This window comes from Ornithodoros turicata, chromosome 10 (genome assembly GCF_037126465.1).
Source record: "Ornithodoros turicata isolate Travis chromosome 10, ASM3712646v1, whole genome shotgun sequence".
Classification (NCBI taxonomy): Eukaryota; Metazoa; Arthropoda; class Arachnida; order Ixodida; family Argasidae; genus Ornithodoros; species Ornithodoros turicata.
In genome coordinates this window covers 22,393,813-22,420,186 of record NC_088210.1, presented here as the reverse complement: position 1 = coordinate 22,420,186, position 26,374 = coordinate 22,393,813, and the positions used below count along the sequence as shown (strand labels likewise).

The 26,374-nt window shown below is 45.1% G+C and overlaps 1 protein-coding gene across 2 annotated transcripts in view; it reads right to left on the bottom strand.

The window, feature by feature from the left end:
* Positions 1–26,036, bottom strand: part of LOC135371062 (neprilysin-1-like) — a 36,883-nt gene extending 10,847 nt beyond the window's left edge. Inside the window, exons 1-11 of one of the 2 annotated variants that reach the window (XM_064605040.1) lie at positions 25,875–26,036; positions 9,154–9,216; positions 8,951–9,084; positions 4,664–4,717; positions 4,482–4,556; positions 4,214–4,375; positions 2,872–2,955; positions 2,578–2,780; positions 1,251–1,424; positions 1,102–1,188; positions 908–1,032 (exon numbers count right to left, since the gene is read on the bottom strand). In XM_064605040.1, the coding sequence (XP_064461110.1) occupies positions 908–1,032; positions 1,102–1,188; positions 1,251–1,424; positions 2,578–2,780; positions 2,872–2,955; positions 4,214–4,375; positions 4,482–4,556; positions 4,664–4,717; positions 8,951–9,084; positions 9,154–9,212 (1,157 nt within the window). In that variant the 5' untranslated portion in view covers positions 9,213–9,216; positions 25,875–26,036. Of the gene's footprint in view, positions 1–907; positions 1,033–1,101; positions 1,189–1,250; positions 1,425–2,577; positions 2,781–2,871; positions 2,956–4,213; positions 4,376–4,481; positions 4,557–4,663; positions 4,718–8,950; positions 9,085–9,153; positions 9,217–10,278; positions 10,486–25,874 lie in introns of those variants that run through there. The other variant, XM_064605039.1, reaches the window with a different exon arrangement.
* Between the last annotated feature and the right edge of the window lie 338 nt (positions 26,037–26,374).

Here is a 26,374-nt window from a genome sequence, read left to right as displayed (position 1 = left end):
GCCGAATCACAATGCACTCTAAAAACAGAACTTCACCGCATAGCACGCTGTGCGCCAACCATTGCCCCGAATGATAGGGTTATCGCTTCTGATTCGAAGAGAGAGGTGGGCGTACGCCTTTCTGTGGCAATTTGGATGTATGAAAATTGCCACAAAAAGGCGTACGCCCCCCTCTCTCTTCGAATCAGAAGCGATAACGCTATCATTCTTGGCAACGGTTGGCACACAGCGTGCTATGCGGTGAAGCGCTGTTTTTAGAGTGTGGGGTTCCTGCGCAAGACCCTGTCGGAGTCTCCGAAATCCGAGCAGCAAAAACGATACAGGGAGGCATAAACTGTGAGAGTGCCGTTACTTTGACAGCAATGTAAAAGGAACGGGACCCATTTGTTGCGTCGCTCGCGACTTATGTGCGAGTGAAACCGCCAATTTACGTTTTCCCTCTCAAGAACAGCGACAATTCGGAGAGGCCTCGGATTGGTTTCTTCAAAGCGACCTCCCGCTATGACTGGACAAATCGTTTCAGGAGACCAATGACAGCATTGCCAAGCATTGTCGGCCTCCTTGATAAGGAGAAGGAGAGCACTCTAAAAACTGGACTTCACCGCATAGCACACTCTGCGCCAACCATTGCTACAATAATAGGGTTATCGCTTCTGATTCGAAGAGACAGGGAGCCGTACGCCTTTTTGTGACAATTATCATGCATCCAAGTTGACACAAAAAGGCGTAAGCCCCACTCTTTCTTTCGAATCAGAAGCGACAACTCTACCATTTGTGGCAATGGTTGGTGCTGAGCGTGCTATGCGGTGAAGTTCAGTTTTTAGAGTGAGGGAAGCGTGAATCTTTCATGTGTATTTCATAATCATCAAGTAAGAGACATTGAGTGCGTGTTCATTGAGCCACTTACCGCTTTGGAGTTGCATCGATAAGTTGCGACATGCGCTTCAAATATTGGGGTGCAAAAACCACTACTTCTTCTTTGGGGGACAGCTCCATGGGCATGACAGCGTTGAAGTACCGCGTCCAGTTGACCTATCAAAGAACGGGTGCAGCCTACAGCTACCTCGTAAAAGGCATTGACGGTCCAGTTAAGGTACTTACTAGAGGAATCCTCTCTTGCAGCTCTTCCATCGTCCATTTGTTATAAATGACCGAAAAGTTCCTCCTCTGCTCGTTGGGTATCGTCAACTGAGAAGATGGTCGTCATCTGCATTACTTCAGTTCACGCGTGACATATGTGATTCACTTACGTTGATCAGTTTGCTCTCAAGCTTCAGCACTTCCTCCATTTCCCTGATGGCGAAGTTCCGTTCGGCGCCCAGCAGCTCGGCGATGTCGACCATGAATTTGAAATAGGCCTCGACCTGTTGCGTACCACGCACGTAATACTCACGACTAGGAAGACCTGTATCTACCTGGTCGACCTGCAAACGCGCAGTATATATTGTATAAGTCACGTGCAAGAATTGTGGGTCATGGAAATGCTCGATCAAATATTAGCGAATAACGGCGCATCGATGCGAAAACCTTGAAAGAAGCGTGGAACGTACATACATCTATCTTATACTACACCTATCGTACCTATATCCTATACTATACCTATCGTACCTATACCTATCCTTTTCTATACATATCGTGTCTACCTTCAGGAAGTGTCATACAAAATATTTATTTTTGGAAACGCGCATTTTCAGAGAAAAAATAGTTTATAAGAATGCGTGCAGTGGCGGCGTACTCTCGCAGCTCCTTTTTTCGTGTTGTGACGTCGGATCGTACGAGCGCTTTTATTGGCTGCCGTGAGTCGTCTGCAACAACGCGGGAGTACGGCGACATATGGACTGCTCGGAGTCAGGCGCGCGACAGGTGGCGCAAGGCACAACCACGAGGAGGAGGAAACGAAGGAAGGAAGGAAGGAAGGAAGGAAGGAAGGAAGGAAGGAAGGAAGAAAGAAAGAAAGAAAGGGAGGGAGGGAGGGAGGGAGGGAGGGAGGGAGGGAGGGAGGGAGGAGGAGGAAGCGCGCGTCTTCTTACTATTTAGCAAATGAGATGACGTCACGGACTGGCAGCCGGGGCCAGAAGCTTATCAGACACGCAAGAGTGCGCACTATACAATCGTATTATTTGTGCATGTGGGTATCCCAGGGCTCATTACTCTTATTTCTGCTCCTTCTGGGACATTTTTTTTTTTTCGTGCCTCTCCATGTTGCTTTAAACGAAAAAGAAATTAAGACAATCAACAAATATAGAACACACCTTTATAATGACAATGAGGTGACCCGAGGCAAGAAAATAAATAACAAACAACAAATTTTTCACAGAAGAGATAAATTGAGTGTGATAAATTGTCATTATGACCCATCTAGTGTGCGCTCCTTCACTGTTACCTTCTTAACAACAATTTAGAGCATATATGCGCACATATAAGGATGACAGTGTGGCAGCATGTTGCGCAGACGACTTACTTTGAATGGATATATGCTGGTTCACTCTCAAACTATTGAACCGAAAGTATATGTAGAAAATCTGCGCGACAGGCTACATGCTACTTGGTATCTTAACATAATGGTGACATGCTTACATGTATGACGTTAGCGGAGGAATTCTTGCTATCAGCGCCCACCCACTGAGCGAAGAGGATGTCGTTGCTGTGTTGTCTCATGACGGCTGTTAGGCTTAGCCAATCGAAGGACTCTCCCGTCCAGTTCTTCGTGATCACGGGCCACGAGCCCAGACCCTTCAGCAAGGACAACAGCGGCTCCTCGCGGCGCTTTTCGATAACGGCTGTGCCAACAATGAACATCTTTTATTCGCATCTAGTTGTACGTCACGTTTTGTTAAGCGTAAAAGGCGAGTAGAGGTGTTGTATACTGACATTCGTTCAGACATGAGGCGTACAGGTTCTTTGCGTTGGCTGTGGCGTTGCTGTCTGTCTCGTCGATTGGTGATTCTAGAAGCTCTGAAAGCGATGAAGCTCGTGACTATTTGTGCTCCAAAATATTTTACAAGACGCATCCTATACGAACTTCATTATGTGGTGTAGAATGTGGAGGAAGTTTACAACAACGGAGACAGAGTTCAGAGCTGCCTGTGTGCCAGTAGGCTGCATGCGGCATTCCGCTGGTTGACAGTTCCCCTTTTTCCCACCTGTTCCCTGCTACTTGTCAGGACGTATAGTGTATCCACTTTTACTAGGAATGCGAAGAATCTCAACCAGCCTTAGATTACTGTGCACGCAACATGACCGGGTTGCAAAACAGCAGGCCGCGCGTAGCGGTGACTCGTGGAAATGTTGCATGATCACGTAATCACCAATCGTTCATTCTCTAATGCTGCCAACATATCGTCATTAACACTATACCATCCCCTGGTGACGGTGTGCCATTAACAACCATTTAGAGGTACAAGTGAGCTGGATTCACACTTGTGGACGCACAATCCAGTCCAATCCGACATGGGGTACGCATGTTCGCACTTGTAACCGCGCTGAGATCCAGTCAAATCCAACCCAATCCAATATTATATGCGAGTGTCCCCGACCGATTTTCGCTGATTTGCGCTGAAATATGCTCAAATCCAATCCAATCTAGTTGTACGGAACAGAACTATAGTCAGTGACAACTTAAGTCCTACAATCGGGACCGCCCACTCATCCGTGGAAGGCTCCTGCGATTGGCTGCCAGCCTTTGCACGATGCCCCCGCTTCGCGATGTAGTGCCGGCTCTCTCTCTCCCCCAGTCCCCGCTGGGCCGCGCCGCACTACATGCGCGCGCGCGGAGCGATTCTTCTGTGTGGGCAGGGTCAAGTGTATGACACATGTTGTCGCTGACTACTACTACTACTACTACTACTACTACCACTATTATTATTGTTGTTGTTGTTGACTGCTAAATAAAAATGAAATGAAATGAAAATTACTATTATTATTATCATTATCAATATTCTTATTATTATGACATTTCGATGGCTGGCGGCATTATGATCAGAAGAACAAAAACGAAACGTCGTATTAAATTTTGTTTCCTTCTGTTACGTTAAGCTAGCGTGTGTATGTAGGTACTCACGACGTCCCCTGTTCTTTTTTTTTATCCATCTTCAATTTCATGACCACACTAACAAATTGCGCTACAAATGCGTAACGGACAGTCGGCCCAGTTTGTCCCATGCTGATGGTCACGTGACATTTTACGTGATCTACACGTTCGCATGCGCCGTACCTTTGAGTAGCACCTTGAGTTCGTCCTTCATTTGAGCGAATGTGTCGTAATGCGGCCTGTCCGGTGGAAGCACGTGGTGGTGCTTCCACTGACCGCAGGCGTAGCTGTAGAAGTCTGCACATGGGTGTACAGACGGGTCCATGTTACGCAGTATGGATGCGGCTGGAAAAAACGAGAGACGGGAAGATATACGGTAACGGAACTATGAAGAACGTAACTGACAAATAACGATGTTGTGGGGAAGAAGAAAAAAAAGCGGGGACTATACCGGCTTTGACGCAGGCTTCAGTGACGCAAATGCTTTGGCATTGTGATCCACTGCAGTAATATGGTTCAGGCTTCACTGAAGGTAGGACATAAGGACGCAACATAGTTTCGTTTCGATGGGGGGTTAGTGTACTTGGACTGTTGAATATGTAATATGCGCTTTAAGTTCATTCGAAAGCTTACCCATAATTTCGTCTGTCCTTGCCGAAGAAAAATTTTCTTCCGATATTTCCTCGGCTAGAAAAGAAAACGTGACCAACCGTTATTTCGAAAAAGGAGAGAACTTGGGCATTGTGCCGAACGCATTTAAATGCGATAGTTGTACACAAAGTAACATAATGTGTACACCTTTCAGGGGTGTAAAGGGGGGTGCTTGTTTCCAAAAGGACCCCTTTTTCATTCTGCAGGGCTAATCGAAATCTCCAGCAACAGTGTTGAAAAATGTGTTTGCAAGAGATCCTTCGGTATGGTGTGAAACATGCACCAGAAAGATATGCTTCACAGAACAGAATATTCACACGCGAAAGGTGTCAAAAAAGGGCCACCACTGGCGGTAGATTTTTGGTGAAACTCTGTGTCACGTGGTCTTATCAAGCAGGGACCTACACTGTGGTCGACCCGATCTCTCCAGCCCTCGACTAATGGACGAACTCTAAAAGATCACCTTTCCATCATCATCATCACTTTCTCATCCCTTCCACAAGACCAATGGGGCAGTGTACCGCCATAGCGGCGGTGAATGACCCACGCCATCATCATCCCATTTATGTGTGTGTGTTCGTTTTCTACCTATGGCATACCTTGTTTTCATATGAGAGTATATATACATATATATATATATATACATATATATATATATATATATATATAAAAGTGAAATAATAAGACTTGGACTACAGATTACAGGAACGTTAACAAAAACTAATTTATTTAATGGGCATTTTAACACATAGATTAAAAAAAGAATGGTCGACGTTTCGACAGTGGCACTGTCTTCGTCAGGACAAAAGAGGTCCAAGGGTTGCATATTGCTTAAATAGGTTTCCTGGGTGACGTCACAATCGGTGCCGTCGTAGCCGCCATTCGTAGCCGTCTGATATATTAACCTATTTGTTCTATATATATATATATATATATATATATATATATATTAGGACAAACAAAAAAGGCAGGAAAGGTCAGCCAAACGGAATGTCGGCTTGCTATTCCGCAAAAAGGAAATAAAGAAAAGAACGAAAGAAAAATAAACAAAAGTAAAATAAAAAGAAAGAATTGGGAAATAAAGGATAAACTAGGAGAAGGTGAAAGCAAGATGAGATAGATTACAGACAAATATGACTTTAAAAAAAGATTAGGGTAACGCGTACGAGGGTGAGAGGTGAGGGTGGGTCCATATGGGACACAGCCACATAGGTACCCCGTTTAGGTACTGCGGCCCGTACTGGACGCCCTCTGCAGGTATTTCCATCGCGTTCAGCCGTCACTCGAACATTAACGGCTCTCAGGATGCGCGCCTCCAAATATTTGTGCGACTTTATGGGAGACACGCAGACTGTGGCGCAGACACAGAAAAAAAAAGAGTGAAAAAAAAAAAAAAATGCCGTTTTATATTATTGATATTCCGGCTCGCCTGTTTTCGTAAACTGCGTTCTTAACAGCTGGCGCAAAACTGCAAAGATTTCACATCGTTAATAGAGCGTATATGACTTTCGTTTTCCTTTTTCTTTTTCTTTTCTGTTGTTGTTTTCTTGCTTGTTCTGCGTGTGAAATGAGAGCGCGATGTAATCATTTCGTCGCTGCATAGCTTATAAGGGAGAGTCATGAATAAAACATTCTGCGGCAAATGTTCAAGGGCTGCAAATTCTTTTCCTGGCGAAAAAGAAGAAAAAAAAGCTTCATCGTGGCTTCAAGAGAATCCTCAAGCGAGTGCGGAACAGATAGCTGGGGAACATTGAAAGAGCACGCAAATGCGAGATCCGTTTATATCGCCTTGGACATTTTCTCCGCTGATAATTGAAAACTGTTTTCCTCTCGCATTATATATACTAAATACGGCAACAAGTCACTCTGTACACATCTGCTTATCGAAAGTCATTAGTTTTCGTCCTTACATTTTTATTTCGTTGTTTTATTTTCTTTCCATGAGCCCCGCGTTCTCTCTTCCTATATTTCTTCCCCCAGCAAACCCAACGGAAACAAAACCAGCTTACGGAAGTGCTCAACGTTCGCCCGCAATTAGTGTTAGTTATTCCTCACTGTTTTTACATTTCATGGGGTTTGGTAGCCTTATGTCATTTACATAACGATGTAGTTATGTACCCTTACATTTGAAAGGGATTACGCGGAACGGTGTTTTATCAAACACTGTGTTCATTCCGGAACGTTTTCGGTAAAGAGTCCTGAATGATAATACGTGCTGATCGGGCCTGTAAAGTAATTAGCTACAAGTATTCAAATTAGTTACAGCATCAAATTAGTTACGTCATCGGAAATTAATTACACGCCGGATTACTTTCGATTTTGTGTAACTATGAACGTAACTTACTCGTGCAAGTAATTTGTAATGCACTGGGAATTACTTTCGGAATAATCTTGCGTTCAAAGTGGCCCTTTCTCACCGTTTTTCTCTGGCATTTCTTTTTAAGGCACTCGTTTATGGGAATTCCCGAACTTTCGTGATGCCCTTGCAGCCTCAATTCAGGCATCGTCTTACAGTCCCGCTATGCACAGGTTTCTAGTCGTCGTCCTCCGCCAGTCATTTCATTTGTCCTTCCAATAACTATTTCCGTATTGGTATTACTTTCTCAGAGGGAAGAGGAGTAAAGTAATGTAGCTCGGTGTAACGCTATTACTTTCCAGATTAACTGAAATTGTAATTAAGTTACACTTACAATTTTGTATACTGTAACTATAACTGTAATCCAATTACTTTTACGCGAAGTCTTATATAGAGCAGAACTTCACACGTCCAGAATGACATCATTATCTCCCCTAATTTGTTGAAAGTAGGAGGCGTGCGCCCTTTTGTGGCGCTTACACAGCCACGTTATTGTCACAGAAAGGCGTACTTCCCGCGCGTTCTACAAATCTCCGAGGAGTGATAACGCTATCATCCTGTGCAATGACTGACATTCTGTGTGTCATGCGATGAAGTTCTGTCACTCTTAAAAATGAACTTCACCGCATAGCACGCTCCAAGCCAACCATCATCTCGAATGATATCGTTATCTGCCCTGATTTGTTGAAAACGGGAGGCATACGCCTTTTTTGTGACACTTATGCTGTTCATAATTGTCACAAAAAAGGCGTACACCTCCCGTTTTCAACAAATCAGGGAAGATAACGATATCATTCGAGATGATGGTTGGCTTGGAGCGTGCTATGCGGTGAAGTTCATTGTTAAGAGTGTGTTTTAAGAACTTCGTTCTAATTGTAATCGAATTACTTCTGAACAGTATTTTCAAAGTCTCATATTGATCGCGTTAGATGTGCAACAATAGTGTGTGTACATAAAAGAGCTGCATACACCCTTAAAATAGATCTCCACCGCATAGCACGTCCTTAGTCAACTATCGCCCCGAATGACGTAGTTCTGCCCCTCGATTGGCTAACAACAGGAGGCGTACGCCTTTTTGTGACCATTTATGCAGTTACGAAAAGGTGTACGCCTCGCGCTATCAGGAGTGATGACGGTATCATTCTGTGCAATGGTTGGCCTTCACGACATAGCACGCTCTTGGGCAACCACCATTCAATAATGACGTCATTCTGCCCCCTGATTGGTTAAAAACGAACGGGAGGCGTACGCATTTTTGTGGCCCTTGAAGTTATTTGTCACACAAACATCCTATGTCATCATCACTTCTTCATTTATTGTTGTTGTTGTTGTCACAAAAAGGCGTACGGCTCACGCTATCAGGAGCGATAACGGTATCAGTGAGCAACAGTTGGCTTTCACCACATAGCACGCTCTTGGCAAACCACCATCCCGATGACGTCATTCTGCCCCCTGATTGGTTGAAAGCGGGAGGCGTGCACCTTTTAGCGACATTTACGCAGTTATGTTAATTGTCACAAAACGGGCGTAAGCCTCGCGCTATCAGGAGTGATAACGGTATCATTCAACAGGCCTGACCTAGCAGTCCCATATTGAACAGTGTTAATGTATGGTGTTAATAGAAGACTTTTGAATTTGAATATATTTTTAATTCTGTGCACTTGTTGGGCATCACCACATAGCACGCTCTACGTCGACCACCATCCCAAATGACGTCGTTTGGCCCCTGATTGGTTAAAAAACTGGATGCGTACGCCTTTTTGTGAAAGTTGTAAGTTTTTGTCACAAAAAGGCGTACGCCCAGCGCTTTCCACAAATCAGGACTGATAACGGTATCACCCTGTACAAGGGTTTGTCTTCACCGTGCTATGTGGTGAAGTTCTGCTTTTAAAGTGAAGAACATGGATATTTACCTTGATGGATCGTGAACGTTGGAGGCCTTGCAAGTAGTACGAGCATGATGGCAGAGATGGAGGTCATAATAAGGAGAAGAACCATGAGAATTCGTTCTAGAGGTGTCCGATCCACGCCCAGACATCGTTTGGGGCTGACGGGAGACACCACTTTTAGTCCCATGTACGTACGTACATTTTACGCCCCCGCGCGGATAACGAACCTTAGGGACGTGACACTCCTTTGAACAACTGGATTTGCCGCTTCCACGTCCGAAGCCATGACACTGAAACGACAGACATAACAGTTTTCAGCTCCGACTACATAATCTTCTTAAAATGTATGCGCTCTTGCAAGCGAGCTTCACCGCACAGTACGGTGGAGGCAAATTCGTTGCACACACTTCTAAAAATGAGTTTCACCACATTGCACACTCCTAGCGAACCATCACCCCGAATGACAACGTTCTCGCCCCTGATTTGTTGGAAACGGGAGGCGGAGCCTATTTCGTCCCGTTATCGGGCGATAACGTTGTCATTCGGGATGGGTTGGCTAGGAGCGTGCCGTGTGGTGAAACTCATTTTTAAGAGTGCAGAGCGATACCTTTCGTATACACCTGATTTGTAGAAACCACGGGTGTACGCCCTTTCGTAGCAGTTACCGTTTGGTGTAAATCTACCGCTATTACATTAGAGAGTTTCCGGAAACCGTTGATAAGGCCGCTTGCGTTGAACCGTATCAACCGGAACAAATCAGTGAATAAGATTCTGAGTCACACACGACCGCGATCGATTGGCTGGGATACCCAGGATAACCTTATCCACGGTTTGCCAAGACTGTCTATTATCCTTTACCTTACCTGTAACAGTTAACAGTTAACGTGACTATACACAAGTGTAATAAAAAATTGTGGCGATGTTCCAGAGCGTGCATGCCGAGAAGTCGGCCGCTCTAAACTCATCCTAAATCCCATTCGTTACAGTTAGGATTTCGGTATTTACCGAAAAGCGCCGATAAACGTACGCCAGTAAATTCTTAACGCGGTATCAAATAATTATGCACCGGTAATCGTCGGAATGAGCACCTGAAATGATCTGTTGTACGTATATCAAAGTACCTGTAGACAGATGTGACTCCCATACATCCTATACCCCTATATGACTTTTTGGGTTTTCGTACTCTTATGCAACGAGCTTTCTGTACCTATAGCTTTTGGACAGCTCGTACGAAACAGTTCACGATTGCACGAATCGGGCGTGCTTCGCTGCAGCTCTCAACTTGCTTGCGCTGTCTGGTCCAAGTATTAAAGGGGTAATAAAATTTTGCTCGCAGAATGAAGCATACTTACCTGCGCAACAAAGACATCACATCACATCCTGAGTGCCGCATATTTAAGTGACACAGAAAGTGCACTGGTACTAGTGAGGTCCACAGACATCAGTACAGGAACTACGTGAAGCACGTTAAGGGCTATGTCATAAAAATCGAATTCGTAATAAATTTACTATGTTAACGTGTTCAGTTTGTGAACGGACGTATGGAAGACGCGGTCACACTGTTGGTGATAGAGCACGCACTGCAGAATTGCTTCAGTGCTTGTGGCAATGACGTCAAAGTGTCACTCGAGAAGCCCGTATCTGACAACTGATCACAGAAGGAGGGTCTCCCCTTCAGTTCTCAAGTCTGAACGTCGTCTTTTTTGATACATCGGTTCAGTGGAAAATCTTACATGTGGATCTCTCATTTGCGGAAAGCCAGATCCTGCTTCGGAAACGATTATAAAAAGAATAACAGAAAAATATTATTCCCTTGAACCGCATGGGAATATACTGCGCCAACGGTAGGCAATGACACTCATAGTCTGTATTACAATACAAATAGATAGCCTTTGCAGCAATCAGTTGTATAACGCTGGTCTTTGACTTATATTGCAAGTGCCGTTCAAGGTTATCCGGGACTTTCGGCGGCGAGGAAGCCTTATGTCGCTATTCCATGCTGTTTTTCTTTGTCTCTTGGGTGAAATGATGCATCCAGGTTTCATCACATGTCATGACTGACTGCAAAAATTAATCCGCCTCGGATTGAAACTCGTTCAGCAGCTGCTCAGAGACTGCCATGCGCGCTCCTCTCTGGTAACAGGTAAGGTGTCGGAGACCCACCTTGCACAGACTTTGCAGAAGAGCAAGCGTGCTCGTGAATGACTGTCTCTACACTGCCGACACTCATATTACGCTGTTCAGCAATGTCCCGAACTGTTACTTGCCGGTTCTTGAGGATGGTGTGCTCAACGCTTGCGATGTTCAGTGGCGTGAACGCAGCCGGACGAACGTATCCATGTGGTTCATTCGCCATCACATTCCGTCCTTTCGCCAAAGTGTCTATAGCATTCATACACTACCCTTGACATCGTTTGGTCTTCATAATGTGCCTGTAATCTTTGCAAACTCTCAGCTCGTTTGACGTTTTCAAAACATGCACAAGGAACTTTGCATCGTTGCTTCACAGTTGCAGGCACACTGCTCGCCGCCGTGATACTGCCGCTACTGCACGTGCATTGTTGCACGCGCCGCTGACCCGGGGACGATTGCAGTTCGTCCTCCGAAGGTTTTATTCAATACGCCTTCATTCGCGCTTCCCTGTGAAAATAGATTCCTGCACGGCTCACTCGCTACACAGAGTTGCAGAGGAAGGTCGTGGTTGTTTCAAAAATGTTGAAGACCTCATATCGAACACGAAGAAAGTGTTTGCAGTCCCACGCGTTACAGTTCCCTTAGAAGTCGGTCCAGGGCGCCAGTCGTGACGTTGCCCACCTCTGTGAGGACGAGAACGGCCAGCCCTTTCACCATCACCACCACCGCCGCCACGTGAGGTCCACGTTGCTTTTTCACCACCAGCTCGCCTGGCTGAGTGGTGCTGGCCATGAAGCCGGCCCAGGCGTTAGTCGTGACGTTGCCCACCTCTGTGAGGCCGACAACGGCGAGCCCTTCCACCACCAGCAGCAGCATCACCACCGCCAGCACCAACACCACCAATCCTTTTCCTTCTCTCATGCGCAGGGACGTACTGTCGTAGCGTATTACATTTACTCACTGATTTTTCCCGCGCAAAAGTTTCGGTCAACCTTGAACGACCATTGTACATAATATTAATATTTCTGTGCACGCAAGTAGTACTATACTAATACATTGACACTGCACACGTTGGTTGTCAAGCGAGAAAAAGTAAAATATGCAGAATGTGTGTACTGCTTGAGACTGTCCGTATGTACTGAATCTTGCCATCGGTGCTATTTTTGTAGCGCCGAAGAAACCTTGGCCTTCGCAAGGAAGAACAAAGTAAAAAAAAACGGTCGAGCATAATTACCCTTCTGCTGCTTTTAGTAGGCCCACTATCTCCTGTTGCCATGTCGCTTGCTGAAGGCGGCTCAGATTTCGGGCTTTAATTGCTCCCAATGAGCTAATGAACAGTGTGGCGCTCTTTGAGCTCATGTCACGCATCAAGGTGCACAGATGACGTTCATGTTGTGTTAGTTCTAGAAATGACGTTATCTGTCGGCAACCGAGCAACGGTCCTGAGATGGAATTAGTTGTTGCCGCCTCGACTCTTGAAATGTGCTCTTATGCGCCACATAACATGCCGAAGGTCAGTCATTGCACATAATGACACCGTTATTTGTGGAAAGCATGAGACGTACGTCTTTTTGTGACAACTAACCTATAATTGCGGAAGTGTCACAAAAACTGTCAGAAAAGGTCGTGGGGAAGCGACCGATGTCATTCGAGATCGTGTTACTCAATGGAGTTCTGCAAGCTTCCTGAGATGCTAAAAGACAAATGTTGACATAGTCCCCGGTGAAGTCTGAAAAGGCGTACCGCATTCCAGCGGTCCACGTTCATTTCTAGTGTTTTCTTTCGCTCCAATACGTATGCATAGTATATCCATTTCCCAAGTACGAGCAATTAGCTGTCTAAATTCTCGTTCCAGTATTTATCCTTTGTAAATTTCCCAGTATGCCGACGGGGAACCCCAGTCAAAATGAGTCGTAGTTTTACTAGAACAATAGCCAATAGTAGCCGTAACCTTAGTAGAACCAGCCAAAAGGAGCTGTAGCCTGAATAGAACCATAGCCAAAAGGAGCCGTAGCCATAGTGGAACTTTTAGCTATTTGCGAGTATCAGTTCCAGAGTTCTCATTAGTCAGGGCGCGATTGCAATTTCGCAATTAATATTTAAGAAAATCATCAACTACGGATGCATCTTACAGCTTCTCAAACGGAGAGAAAATAATTTGACAAAAGAAACGATCCAACTGGCGCAAGTGAAGAAATCTGAAAGCGCAGAATCGAGGGAAAGAAAGAAAGGTGAAAGGGGGAAAAGGTCTCCCTAATTAGGATGACAGATTTGGATCTTGTTACTGCTTAATGTGCTGCTCACGAGTCGGGTTTAATAAGATTCGCTTGACGGATCTCGGACTCAATTTCGCAGCAGCTCTTGTGATTGTTTCCTTTGCTTCTCAACAAGAACTGCATAGAGCAGGTCCTCAGAGCAGTTGTGCGAAGAAGACCCTTGTCCTCAGAACGCAGATAAAAGCGGACCTTTTAGGGGCACTACAAAGGAAATACTTCCCTTTGCAGAATAAAACGTCTCGTTACCTTGACACCACTACAAAAGTAACGGTATTCATTTCGTTGCGTCATTCGTACACGCCAGTTTTGCGTTATGAGGGAGAGAAACCGCAATTTGAGCTTTCCCTTTCCTCATTATGAAGCGCAACAATGCAGACAGGGTTCCGACAACACCGCCTAGAGACAAGACCTGATCGCTTTAGGAACGTGACGTAACAGTTAAGAGTCCGCCAATCACGACGTTGCTTTCAGCGGCAGTACGTAGCCATGGAAACGAGCTGCCATCAGCCACTGGTAGCCACAGAAAGCTTGTTTGTCAAAATCAGCTGCGGCGATTGGCTGACATCTTGGCTGGCTGCTGCGATTGGCGGACTGAAGACTGCGGAGGAGGCATTAAGCAGACCTTCTGTATCTAGGTGACGTTAGCTCTGACTGGTTTCCTCAAACGATCTCCATCGATGATTGGACAAATCGTTTGAGGAGACCAAAGGGAGCCCGCTCCGTAATGTCCGCCATCTTGAGAATGAAAGGAAAGGCAGAGCGTAAACTGGCGGTGTCTTTTGCTCATAAATCGCGCACGACGCAACCGATGATTCACGTTCCTTTCGTATTGGTATCAAGGTAACGGCGTCTTTCAATCGCGTCTTTTTCCGCGAGGAAAAAATATTTGCACTTTATTTTTTATTCCGTGTTAGCACAGCGAAGCAACTGTGGCTATGAGCGGCGTAAAAGTGTGGACAGATGGAGAGAGCACAGCAGGAAGGAGTGGGAGATAGTGGTGTTAGTATGCGTCCTGGGCAGACTTCAGTACGAACTGTGCAGACATTCGTCTGGAAAGTCTTCGGAAAACCCAGGGAAAACCTCAGACAGCACAGCCGGTGGTAGGATTCGAACCCACCACCTCCTAGTCTTCAGCACGACCATTTGCACCTTAATACCAGGCTCAGTGCGCAAGAAGAGTTTTGAGAGTGAAATATTTCATTTCAATTCACAGCCAGTTGCGTATAGACCTCAAGTATAGACTTCAAAGCTTTCGCGGGTGTGACGACAAATGTCAGTAACTTCCTATTTCTGTCCTACCATATCTCAAAACAATCAGCAATCACTTTTATCTCGATCGCACACCCTCGTGTCTTGGTGGAAAAAAGTATGGAGATTGACGCCGCCATACACTGTTAAAAATGAACTTCATCGCAAAGCACGCTCCTAGCCAACCATTATCTCGAATGATATCGTTATCTGCCCTGATTTGTTGAAAACACGGGGCGTACGCCTTTTCTGTGACAATTATGAACGGCATAAGTGTCACAGAAATGGCGTACGCCCCCCGTTTTCAACAAATCAGGGCAGATAACGATATCATTCGAGATAATGGTTGGCTAGGAGCGTGCTATGAGGTGAAGTTCAGTTTTAAGAGTGTATACATGACATTCTCGGGGACACATAAGCAAGCCCCCGTCACAACTTCCGGTGCCACGAAGACTTCCGGTCCTTCCGCGACTAAGGACGCTCGGAACCAGCCACCATGCTGAATGATATCTTTCACTTTCCTGATTTGCTGAAAATGGGAGGCGTACGCCTCTTTGTGGCAATTTGAATTAACATAAAAAGGCGTGCACGACCCTCTCTGTCCTCAAATCAGAAGCGATAACTGTATCAATCGGCATAGTTGTTAGCGCAGAGCGTGTTTGCTGCAAAACCGGATGTCGTTTTGGGAGCAAACCGGAAGCGGTGCAGGAAGGCATGTATAGATGACAGTAAGACAGTAGACTATACACTCTCAGAACAGAACTTCAGCGCATAGCACGTTGTGCGCCAACCACTCCCACGAATGATAGGATTATCGCTTCTGATTTGAAGAGAAAGAGGGGGGGGGGGCGTACGCCTTTTTGTAGCAAATATCTTTTCCAAATTAGCTACAAAAAAGTGTACGCCCCCTCGCTCTTCGAATCAGAAGCGCTAACCCTATCATTCGTGGTTGGTGTGCATCGTGCTATGCGGTGAAGTTCTGATCTTTGCTCTCCCCGACGAACTCATGCACTCTCAACGCATTTCCACCCTTCATCCTCTATCCTCCATCCGTCTTTCTTTCTTTTTCTTTTTTTGCTATAGTCGTGACGACGCCCACTTCTGTGTTGCTAACAACGGCGAGCCGATCCTGCCATTACCCCCCCCCCCCCCCCCGCTTGTTCTGAGAGCGTATGCCCTTATAAAGTCATGAGTGCAAAGAAACTGCTCGGCAGTGTAAAACCATGGCCCCCTATGAGGCTATGGTAAAACATTGCATCAGGGGTAGACCACAAAACAGGGAGACATAACAAGCGTGCGTATATGTATAAGCAAACTTCTGTTTATCTGATCGTGTCAACCACCGTTTTAATTGCCTCGCGAAGTACGGACTATCATCTAGACAAAATACCGTTATAATGTCTAACCGCTGTTTAACAACGTCTATGTGACGTCATGCGCCAGGAAGTCATGTACAGGGGTAGCCACCTATAAAAGTTTACCCACGTGCCCTCCATCTCGATTGTTTGATCTTGATTCAAATTGATCCATCTTGATTCCCATAGGGATTTGGAGGTTTTGGATGTAACTTCGGATAGCGACGTTCAATCGGTTTGAAATTTACCATGATGAAACGTACCAAGTAGAGTTCCACGTGGACGCAGGGACTTTCCACCTGTATTGAGTAAATGGTGAGTATCGCGCGTCGCATGGGTAAACTTTTATAGGTAGCTACACTGTTAAAACAGAACTTCACCACATAGCACGCTCATAGCCAAGCATCATTCCGCATAATATCATTCTATGTCCTGATTTGTTCAAAACAGGGGGAGGTGCCAATCTGGGACAAGATAATGTGTCCCAGATAGGCGCCTCCTCCCATTTTCAACAAATCAATACGCAGAATGATATCATTCGGAATGATGATTGGCTATGAGCGTGCTATGTGGTGAAGTTCTGTTTTAACAGTGTACCCTCTTCATTTAACCCTCTCTCTCGTCTACCCTCTCTCGCCGTTGCTGGCCACACAGAAGTGGACGTCGTCACGACCATACAAAAAAGAAAAACTTCACCACATTGCACGCTCTCAGCCAATCACCGTCCCGAATGTCATCGTTCTGCCATCTGATTGGTTAAAAACGGGAGGCGTGCACCTTTTTGGAACACTTATGCAGTTCCAAAGAAAGGCGTACGCCCCGTGCTTTCCACAAATCGGGAGTGATAAAGGTATCATTCTGTGCAGTGGTTGGCCTTTACCGTGCTATGTGATGAAGTTCTGTTTTAGTTCTGTTCTGGTGTTTTTCCTGGGTTTTCCTCAGACGCTTTCAGACATATATCGGCGCAGTTCCCTTAGACGTCGGCCCAGGACGCACATTCCCCCAGGGCGTCAGTCGTTACGTTGTCCGCCACCTCTGTGAGGCCGGCAACGGCAAGCTGCCTCACGATCACCACCACCACCACCTCTGTTTTAGTAGGGTGTAGTGGTTGTACCAACTACTCGTTTCACTGCTTGCTTGAAACAAAAGAACTGTCAGAATTCCACCTTAGACTAAGTACGAGCTAGTAAATTCTACACTATAACAATACCTACGCACTGTTGCCACTGTTTCTGCCTTGATAACCTCCTTAGACTGTCAAAGTACGATTGCACATTGTAGAGCTTGCATCACATCGTCTGACACGCCAGAGCTTGTGTGTTGCTTTTTCGTTCTTTTTGTCTGCGTGCACTAGCCTGTCTCAGTAATTTATAATTGGACGCTTACATGAGATAAAGGACAGTTCACTTGTTCTGTGACTGTGTCGGTGCCTGGTGCAGCGGAGGCGCGGCGCTGGGCATGCAGTGTTAAAAAAAAAAAATTGTAGAAACCAAGCGGACGACTCCGTTACGCAAAGAATACTTACGAAGCGGGCCAGCGCACTGAAGCGCGTTGACCCTGTTTGTCTGTAAGGGAGATGATAGCCGGCAGCTCCAGTGAAACGACAGCCTTGAAATCTAACCGTTTTACCGGACATTAGCAGGTTGCCCAACGAGAGAATATTAATGAAGACTGCCTTGCGAAAGGATTTTTCCGGTCCTGCTTTCATAAAGCTTCTTCAGTTCCGATACAAAAGATATGAAATACCAAATAGTCCCTTCTTGCAACACGTTTCTTCGAACATGGATGCTCATATTTCGGATCTGTGGGTAATGAATTTTTGTGCGTCTGACCCGGATCGCGTGACGCGATGCAATGTTCCGTTGTGCACGTTTTTCTTTTATGTTTTAAACAGATAGCTTTTCGTGGTTTACTTAGCGGACAGCAGGAAAGAGGCGCTTCAGCGGTCAGCGCTTACGTATCTGATGTCTCGCCATGGACAGGGGGAGTCAGATGTGATGATCAGTGGGAAAGATGGAAAGATGGACAGAATTGCCGGTTGCTGTTATAGAATTACGCAACATCGCTGTAAGACAGACGTGTATGGTTGTCAGGAAGGCATAAAGTGCATAACAAGTGGTGTCGTCTGCGAGCGATAAATTGCAGACGACGCGCAACATGCAGACGACAACATTATTTTTGTGATAAGGAGCAACAGTTGTAATGAGTGGGTTTTTTTCATCGCCAGAGAAGATATTCGATCCCTATCACGCAGATGACATCTGCTGAACGCCCGGCACCAACGCCACCTAGATGCAAATATAAAGGTCTGGATGTCTTCTGCTTCAGCTAAGCACCGCAGACGGTTTCAAACAGAAACCTTCTGCGGCTACCAGTGACTACGGCCACCGAAACCACTTTCATGATTGGCGGTCTCTTATTGACTATACGTTACGGCGTTTAAGCCATCGGAATTTGTTTATCGAGGTGGCGTTGCCAGCAGTCATCTGTCAGAGCCGTGTATTAAAAGGGAGTCTAGCCATTGCGAGGAGCCTAACATAGAGGCTCAACCGATCAATCGCGCAGCTGCGCACCTCTCATTGGCTTGCTTCTTACCACGTGATCCGCCATGACACTCGACTGCCACCCAAAATGGCGACGAAAGCGAACACGGTGAAGTGGGAATTTCGCGACAAAAATTTATTTTTCATAAACTACTATGATTTTACGCTGGAGTTGTACATCCTCCCGTAAGTTTCTTGAAAGTCAGTTCCATCTTGTGCTCCGGTGTCGATATCTAACTCGAAATGACCCTTTTTGTTGTAGTCGTTAGGCCTAGTGAACACGACGGCAACAGCGAAATAAGAAGAAAAACGGCGCTGTATTGAAGAAGTTTAAATTGAATTACTGCATTTCGATTCCAAATAGTCATGCAGCTTTAGTTAAAAAATCGTGTGTTTTTAGTTTTAAAAATGTGCACCAGCAGATGGTTCTGCCGGCAGGGGTAGAACAACGGAAGCAGACGACAATTCCCGGCGTACCTTGCACAGCCTAGGTGGTGTTAATCAAATTGGCACCAAAAAATCCACTAGTTTTGCAGATCGCGAAAGATATCCATTTCAATCTCATCCAATCCGCTTGCCACCCAAAATGGCGCTACACATGTTGGATAGGGGGACAAATAGTGAGGATAGGTTGACTGATAGTGCCCCGTATTTCAAGACGTCATTGGTCAGAACGCTGAAAAGGTGGGTGGAGCTTCAGGTATAGGCATGACGGGCATGACCTATTAAATGGCCAGATTCCCATTTAATATACGACTCTGTCATCTGCGAGAAGCACGTCCGTGCATTTTCAATTTTTCAATTTTTATTATATAACCAGCAAACAATAGGCGGATTTCATGAGCTCTAGTCTGTATTTGCAGAAATGCGTGTCACATTATTTAAATTACGCTAGCTCCCTTTGTTGCTCAATTAATGAAGAAAAAAATGAAGAAAACTTTGACATAATGAAAACGACAAAAGGGAATGAGTGCCGTTTATTCAGCCACGCTCCATAAAACACAGTGATAAAGCACGAAAGGATTTTGTAGAAACGATCCTTCTTTTTTTCTTTTTCATTTCTATCGCGTTCATTGCGTAAGTGAACAGAATGGGTGCAGAATGCAGAAATAAAACGAACCTAGCTATCGTTGCATAACAAAGGCGGCGGCAGCAGCAGCAACGCTTTTTCAATCCTGCATAACGGAAGGGTACAGACCGTAAAAAATTGTGTAACGTATAGCGGAGTTGCCCAGGAATTATTTAAGCGTGTTTTGTCCTCAGGTATACGACGCTCTTCGTTTGGAGTTATTGTATTTCGAGATAATGTCTCCTTGTACGCATTGTTATATCTGCGATGTCCAAGTCTGCGAGAAATACGATTAATTCGTGCAGCGGCTTGTGAGCAGGTTGTGCTATTTCAGTCATATACGTCTGCTACCAAGGAAGCTGTACCATGCGAAAAATAGGGGTAATTTTATCCCTTTTGGGGGACTAAATGCACTGCCACAAGCAATATTCCCTTTCGGGACTCACAGATGGCTGAGCGAAGTTTAGGGATTATGTGCAGTGTTGAGGAGTGAATTTCAGAGTTCGGAGACTAAAATTAGAAGTGACAGAGGACTAACTGTAGTTGCTCAAAATTTTATGCCTTTCTCTTTCTTAGGGTGTGCCGTTCCATCTTGATTTCCGACACGATAACTATAACGCCACACAGGGCCTAATCAGTAGAGCAAGCAGTATCTGTGACAATACAGGTCGTCTAATGGAACCGTGGTGGTGATGCTGGTGAAAGGGACTTGCCGTTGTCGGCCTCACAGAGGTGGGCAACGTCACGACTGACGCTCTGGAGGAATGTGCGTCCTGGGCCGACTTCTAAGGGAACTGTGCCGACATATGTCTGAAAGCGCACGCCTGAGGAAAACACAGGAAAAACCCGCAGGTATACCGTGATCTTACACGCAAGGTTTGTCGGGCCAGTGTGGTGACACGTTGCACGCCGTTGCAGGTCGTGTAGATTGGTCCCATCAACAAACGCTACCTGCTTAAACTGTTTATTGCCTCCTCTGTCTCCTTCTCCACGTGAACATATACCGTGTAGTCACACAACCGACATCGTCGCGGAATATTCTAGTGGAAGGAAAACCAAAAATTGCTCGCGGGGCGGAACTTACGCTGCGTCTTTCGCACGGCGTCGGAATATCGGGAGCATAGCGTACTGCGCACGTAGCAGACGACACCGCCTGCCCTGTCGTCTGCTAGGAAATATCTTATGGCTGAGCCGCAGAGCATTGTCTATGGGCGGAACAGCACTAAAACACATGAAGTTCACTCTCGCGTTCACGTGGCAGCAGAGGCCTACGCCATCTTGCGCATCTTCCACTGGAATATTCTGGGGAGTATCGCTCGTGTACACCGAGAGTGTGAATGTCGTCTGCTTCCGCTAATCGCCGCAGACGATTTCGAACACAGGCTTTCTGTGGCTACAAGTGGCTACCCATACGGATGATGGAGGATCGTCTCTATATCTCAGGCAACACCACCTACAGACAAAGCCTGATCGCTTGAGCGACGTGATGTAACAATTAAGTCCGCCAATCCCGACCGTGCTTTCTTCGGCCATCGCAATCGAAACTAGCCGCCATCAGCCGCGTAGGCAGCCACAGGTAGCCACAGAAAGCCTGTGTTTCAAAATCGTCTGTGGCGATTGTGAGCATCTTGGCTGGCTACTGCAATTGGCGGACGTTATACGTATACGCGCGAAGGAGTGAAAGGAGGCATTAAGCAGGCCTTCTGCAATATGGCGTTGTCTAAGGGCACGTCGGGCGCGTGGTACGGATGTCGCGTGGCAGTATGCCAGCCACCTGCCGAGTTGCGAATTGGTGTGCGTTCGCGTACGCTAACGGTTACGGGACAATCTGATGACTACACCATCTGTCGGCCGCCGGCTGAGATGGGAGTGTATATGGCAATGTAAGAGAGCAATGCAAGCTGTCGCATTCTGTCTTCAATAGAAAAACGGGAGAGCTTCACAACATGGTGATCCCGAGCGGCACATAATCCTGAACGTTCAGCCGGAAATGGGAACCATATCTTTTTCGTATCATGCGGCCGTCCTCGACGGCGAATTGGAATCTGGCATCGCAGAAGAACGCGTTTTGAATTTCGAGGGGCGGCATCAATCACGGAATCCAAATTGAACGCGTGCATCTAAAACCAGTGTTGCCAAAGTGGGAAGCGTGAAATGGTATGCTTTTGCGGAATGGAACAGTGTCGCTTGATAGATACTCGTTTGAAGTGGAAGGAAAAGATTCAACGATGCAGTTGCCAATCGCATAAGAGCGAAGAAAACTACAAACACTTTTTAAATGCATGTGGTCTGTAAGGCGATACTAACAAAACTTCGAAAGGATTCCAGCAAATGCATCGTGTGCATACTCCAAGAAAGAAATGGGTAATTTTAGTCCTTTTGAGGTTAGGGGGTTGGAAAATTGTGGGACTATTTTCAGTGCTATAAGGAGTAAATGTCAGGGTCAGAGGAATAAAATGGGAAGCATCAAGAGAAAGCAAGAAGCTGGAATTAGATTTCAATTAACTGTTTCGTTGTTTCTTTCTTAGACAGCATTTTTCTAATTTCCCTAACCATTTTTTCCCGAGGGGAAAAAAGGAGTAAAATGGGGAGTAACCCTAACCCCAAAATTTACTCTCCAGCAGGGCTGTAAATAGTAACTGAACTTCACAAATGGCCTCCTGACTGCAACACTCTACGTAAATGTGTGTTCTTCGTGAATTTGATGGAATAAGGCTATATAACTTGGCTACTTTGCAATTTTCCACCTACACAGAGTACGAAATAGTTAGCGATTCTTTCTTGGTAAACTGTGCTTATGCATGTCCCAAGATTTTATATCGCTCGACATATCACTGTTGAGGCTTTAATTGAAGTATTTTCATTCATGCATATGAATTACGTCCCTGGGACTCTTAGAACAGAGCATGAAAAGCAGTATCGTGTGACATTCATTTAGCCCCATGCATTTAGTCCCAAAAGGGACTAATTTTTTTGTGGCAATGCATTTTGTCCCCAAAAAGAGTAAAATTACTCCTCCCCCCCCTAGAGTGTGCATGTTACCTATATACGAGTGAACACACGTGCTTAACGTAAATGCGCGCAGATATATGTGAGCAATACACGTGCTTTGTTCTGCGTGGGTGTGGCGAGGAACCTTCTGAAAGAAGCTGTGTACATTCGCAGTGAACCCTAACTGGACAAATTAAATTGGGTTGTAATTTCAGCTACCAGTGTCCTAGTTTGCACTTACTCCAAGATTCTACAAGTAACCCCTAAACTTGGAAAAGTGACCCTCTGAATGCAACTGCCTGCGTAAGCGTGTGCTCTGCTGAAATTTGACGGAACAACGCAATAAAATTAATCAATCTGCCGTCTATGTACGCAGAGCAAGAAATAATTAGTGGTTCTTTCTTGATAGATCTGCCTTATGCATGTCGCGAGATTTTAGGATTCGACAGGTCAGTTTAATTCAATGTCAAAGTATTTTCATTCATGCACATATATGTTCAGTATATCATGTATGCATAGAACTTTGAGGACAGGGCGTGACACGCAGGTGCTACTTTGTGAGGTTACTACATTCATTTAGAGTTCATTTAGATTTCGCATACTGCTCTCATCTCTTGACGAAATCGTTCATAAGTAACGATTTTTCAGAATTAGCGTTACCATAATGTGTACGAAATATATAAAAAAACTTCACTTTACAATGCGTGCTTCAAACACCGCATAGGAGTGTGTTGCAGACGTCTGGGAAAAAATGTATAGTGCCAAAGTAATATAAAAATATGTCATTACTCCAAAGTAATGACATTAATGCATCACTGGTTATGGAAACTAAACAGGAATGTAATGAATTGCTTGACAAATTCGCAATGGTAACGCATTACAAAATAAAAGCAATTTTCCCAACGCTGAGAAAAATGTATAAATGTCCATAAAAAATAAAAAAAAACTATGTGTAGCAGAGGCTAAGGATGGGACAACTGGAAAGATGTTCGAATTTTCCGTGTTTGTCTTTGCGCCCCTTCTGGAGAGTTACATAAAACGATACTCAATGGTGCTCAGCCATTACGTATACATATACCATTGTTTTCTGTTCCATGTTACATCATTTGCTGTACATATATATTTTGTGCACTTTTTCGTTGTGACCTTTCACTAAATTTACCACCGTCTCAATCATACCTCAGTTTATGGCGCATTATGATCTTTGTTGTCAATGCGCCATTAAACTCCCAATCATCATCATCATCATAAACTTTCACTAAATTAACCGGAACTGTAATCCTCAAGATGCTCACCGTGTATGGTTATGAATTGTGTAATAGCGGTCATGAGAATTTTTTTCTGCCCCCCCCCCCCCCCGCACGTTTTCTTCCTTTTTCGCGGACGTCTATCATTACATTGATGCGCGTTGATTTTGAGCGCAATGTTAAGGTCACGGCATTGCTCTGAAACTCTTTACTAGAGACGGATTCACTCTCACTCTCTTTTCGTTTTGTTTGTTTGTTTGTGTGTACTCGTAAGATGTTTTCACTAAAAAAATGGAATGCAGAAAAATGTGAGTGACAGGAACTACCCACAAATGATAATCAGCGGATTACAAACTTTGGTGTTTTGAGCACAATTGCCGGCTACCCCAAAGATCGCGATTAGATTAGATTAGATTAGATTAGAGGGGAGGAGGAAACAAAAATAAAATGTGGAGTTGTAAACTCTTGGGCATTCTATCTATAACGTTACTTTTGTGGTAACAAAAGCACCAGCATTCCAATAAACTATCTGAGCGTTAATAGAAACAAGGTCGCGTGAGTTGACCTTAAAAATGCAATTAATTAAAATTAATGTAATGGTAATTAAAAATGCACACGTTCACGACTGCATGTAAAATATGCGTCATATACATTAAAATGTGTAAAAAACAAGGCGACCGAGTTTACATCTTTAAAGAGATCATATGAAAAGAGTATAAACTCAAGGGTGGAGCTGATGTCGACAGCGTGCGCTCGTATATGTGCTGAATTTCGTGCCCGAACTCGGTCAGGTCAGCGAGGATCGAAGTCACCCGGTTTGAGAAGCACGCGATCGGCTCTGTGCAAACTGCCACCTGCTATCAAAGCAAACTTCGTTTCTGGGCCCACCTGAGCTCAGCGTTGCGGTGAAAGGAGTTTCACTCCTTAAGCTATTTTTGTCTAAAACTCGAGAGTCCTGAACTTCTTGCCGCTATAGAGCGTCTGTTGCTAATGAGACGTGACGAGGATTAAAAAATTAAGCTTCGAAAACATTTCATAATTCGCATTCATCTACATTTTATTTATTTATCTTGCACTGTGCGCCCTCGAGAAAGCGGACGAAATCTTGTCGAAGCAGAGGCACATTGCATTTGTTGGAGCACTATTGAGATTAAATAAAAGTGGTAAACGTGAAACAAACTCGGTCAAAACACGACCGAAACGTGCTCGTGAACTATTAGGTAGGGCAGAAACTATAAGGTAGGACATGCGCAGAATTTAAAAAAAAATGATAAAGAGTAAAGAAAAACGGCATGCAAATGTAACACAAAACTGTCAACTTCTACGACAAGAAAAACAAAAACGGGAAAGATATCTTACAGTACGAAACCAGGTGACGCCTATCTGAACCGCTACTGTACACGCGTTATCGTAAGTTATCTTCCGTCTGCTCATTCCAGCTTGAAAATGGTAATCATGCAGTCGACTCGTTTCCGCCGGGAGTAACAGTTTTGAGGCCCTTTCTTTTCTTTTTTTTTTTTTTTTCCATGTAGAGAAGGGTCAGCATCTGCACGTGACTACACATAATTGAGTTTCAAAGCAGTTTCTTTTTTTAAATGTTCTATTTTTTTTTCTCCAAAACGTGTACATATCAGCGCAGGCCTCTTAAAATTCCAGTTGGCGGATCTGTACCAATTTGGAGAAAGCTCTCTTCTGACACGAGATATGCGGCAGCTGTCAGGCCTCAGGTGCACAATGTATACATATTAGATTACTGCTTACATCAACGATTTCTCCGGGGGTGAGTGTGCCAGCATGAAGCATATTCCAATAGCTATCTGTGATGCACGATGTAATGGGTTGGCCTTCACAGTACATCCTCACGTAGCGCGCGCAATTGTAAAATACTACTATAAAACCTCATTCGAAAAAGAAAATCTGCAGTTATAATTTCTAACTAGTATTTCCATTCCGTATCTCCGTTCGTTCAAAAATATGATTTGCAACAAACATTTACAATAACGCACCGCAAAGTCAACGGGCTGCAAGAATTTCGGTTGGCCGCGAAAGCATTTGCCAGCAATAACGACGAAGTACAGCAACCCACCTGTGCAGAAAGTTTTCCCTTTCACTGATCCAACTTGAGGCAAGTGAAAGTGCGCGTGGCTCTGCCGGCGCGTGTGTTGTTCTCCAACGCTGAGATCTGAACCGGCAGCGGTGTCCGGCTTACATCCTGCGCTGCTCCGCATTCTCTGCCTCCGAAAGCGAGAGCAACCCCTCCGAGTCCTCTCCACGACCCGGTTTTTTCCGCGCGCTGCCACCCACCAGGTGGCGCACAACGAAACGCATCGCTCCTGCTAAAGAAATGCGCTTTCGGTTTCACCGCTGTAATCCAGTCACGCTTCACAATTTGTCGACGATCGCGGGTTACAATCTTCGCCCTGAGAGATTAGCCAACGTTATATTTCCAAGTAATAACGCCTCGCTCTTTTAAGTTCGCTCTTAGCGATTCTATCTCTGTCGTCTGCTCCTAAAAGGCACCTTGCAGAACTGTCCTCGGAACTATTTGCGTGAACTTAGCAAGGGTGAGCGATGGTATCGTCTTCA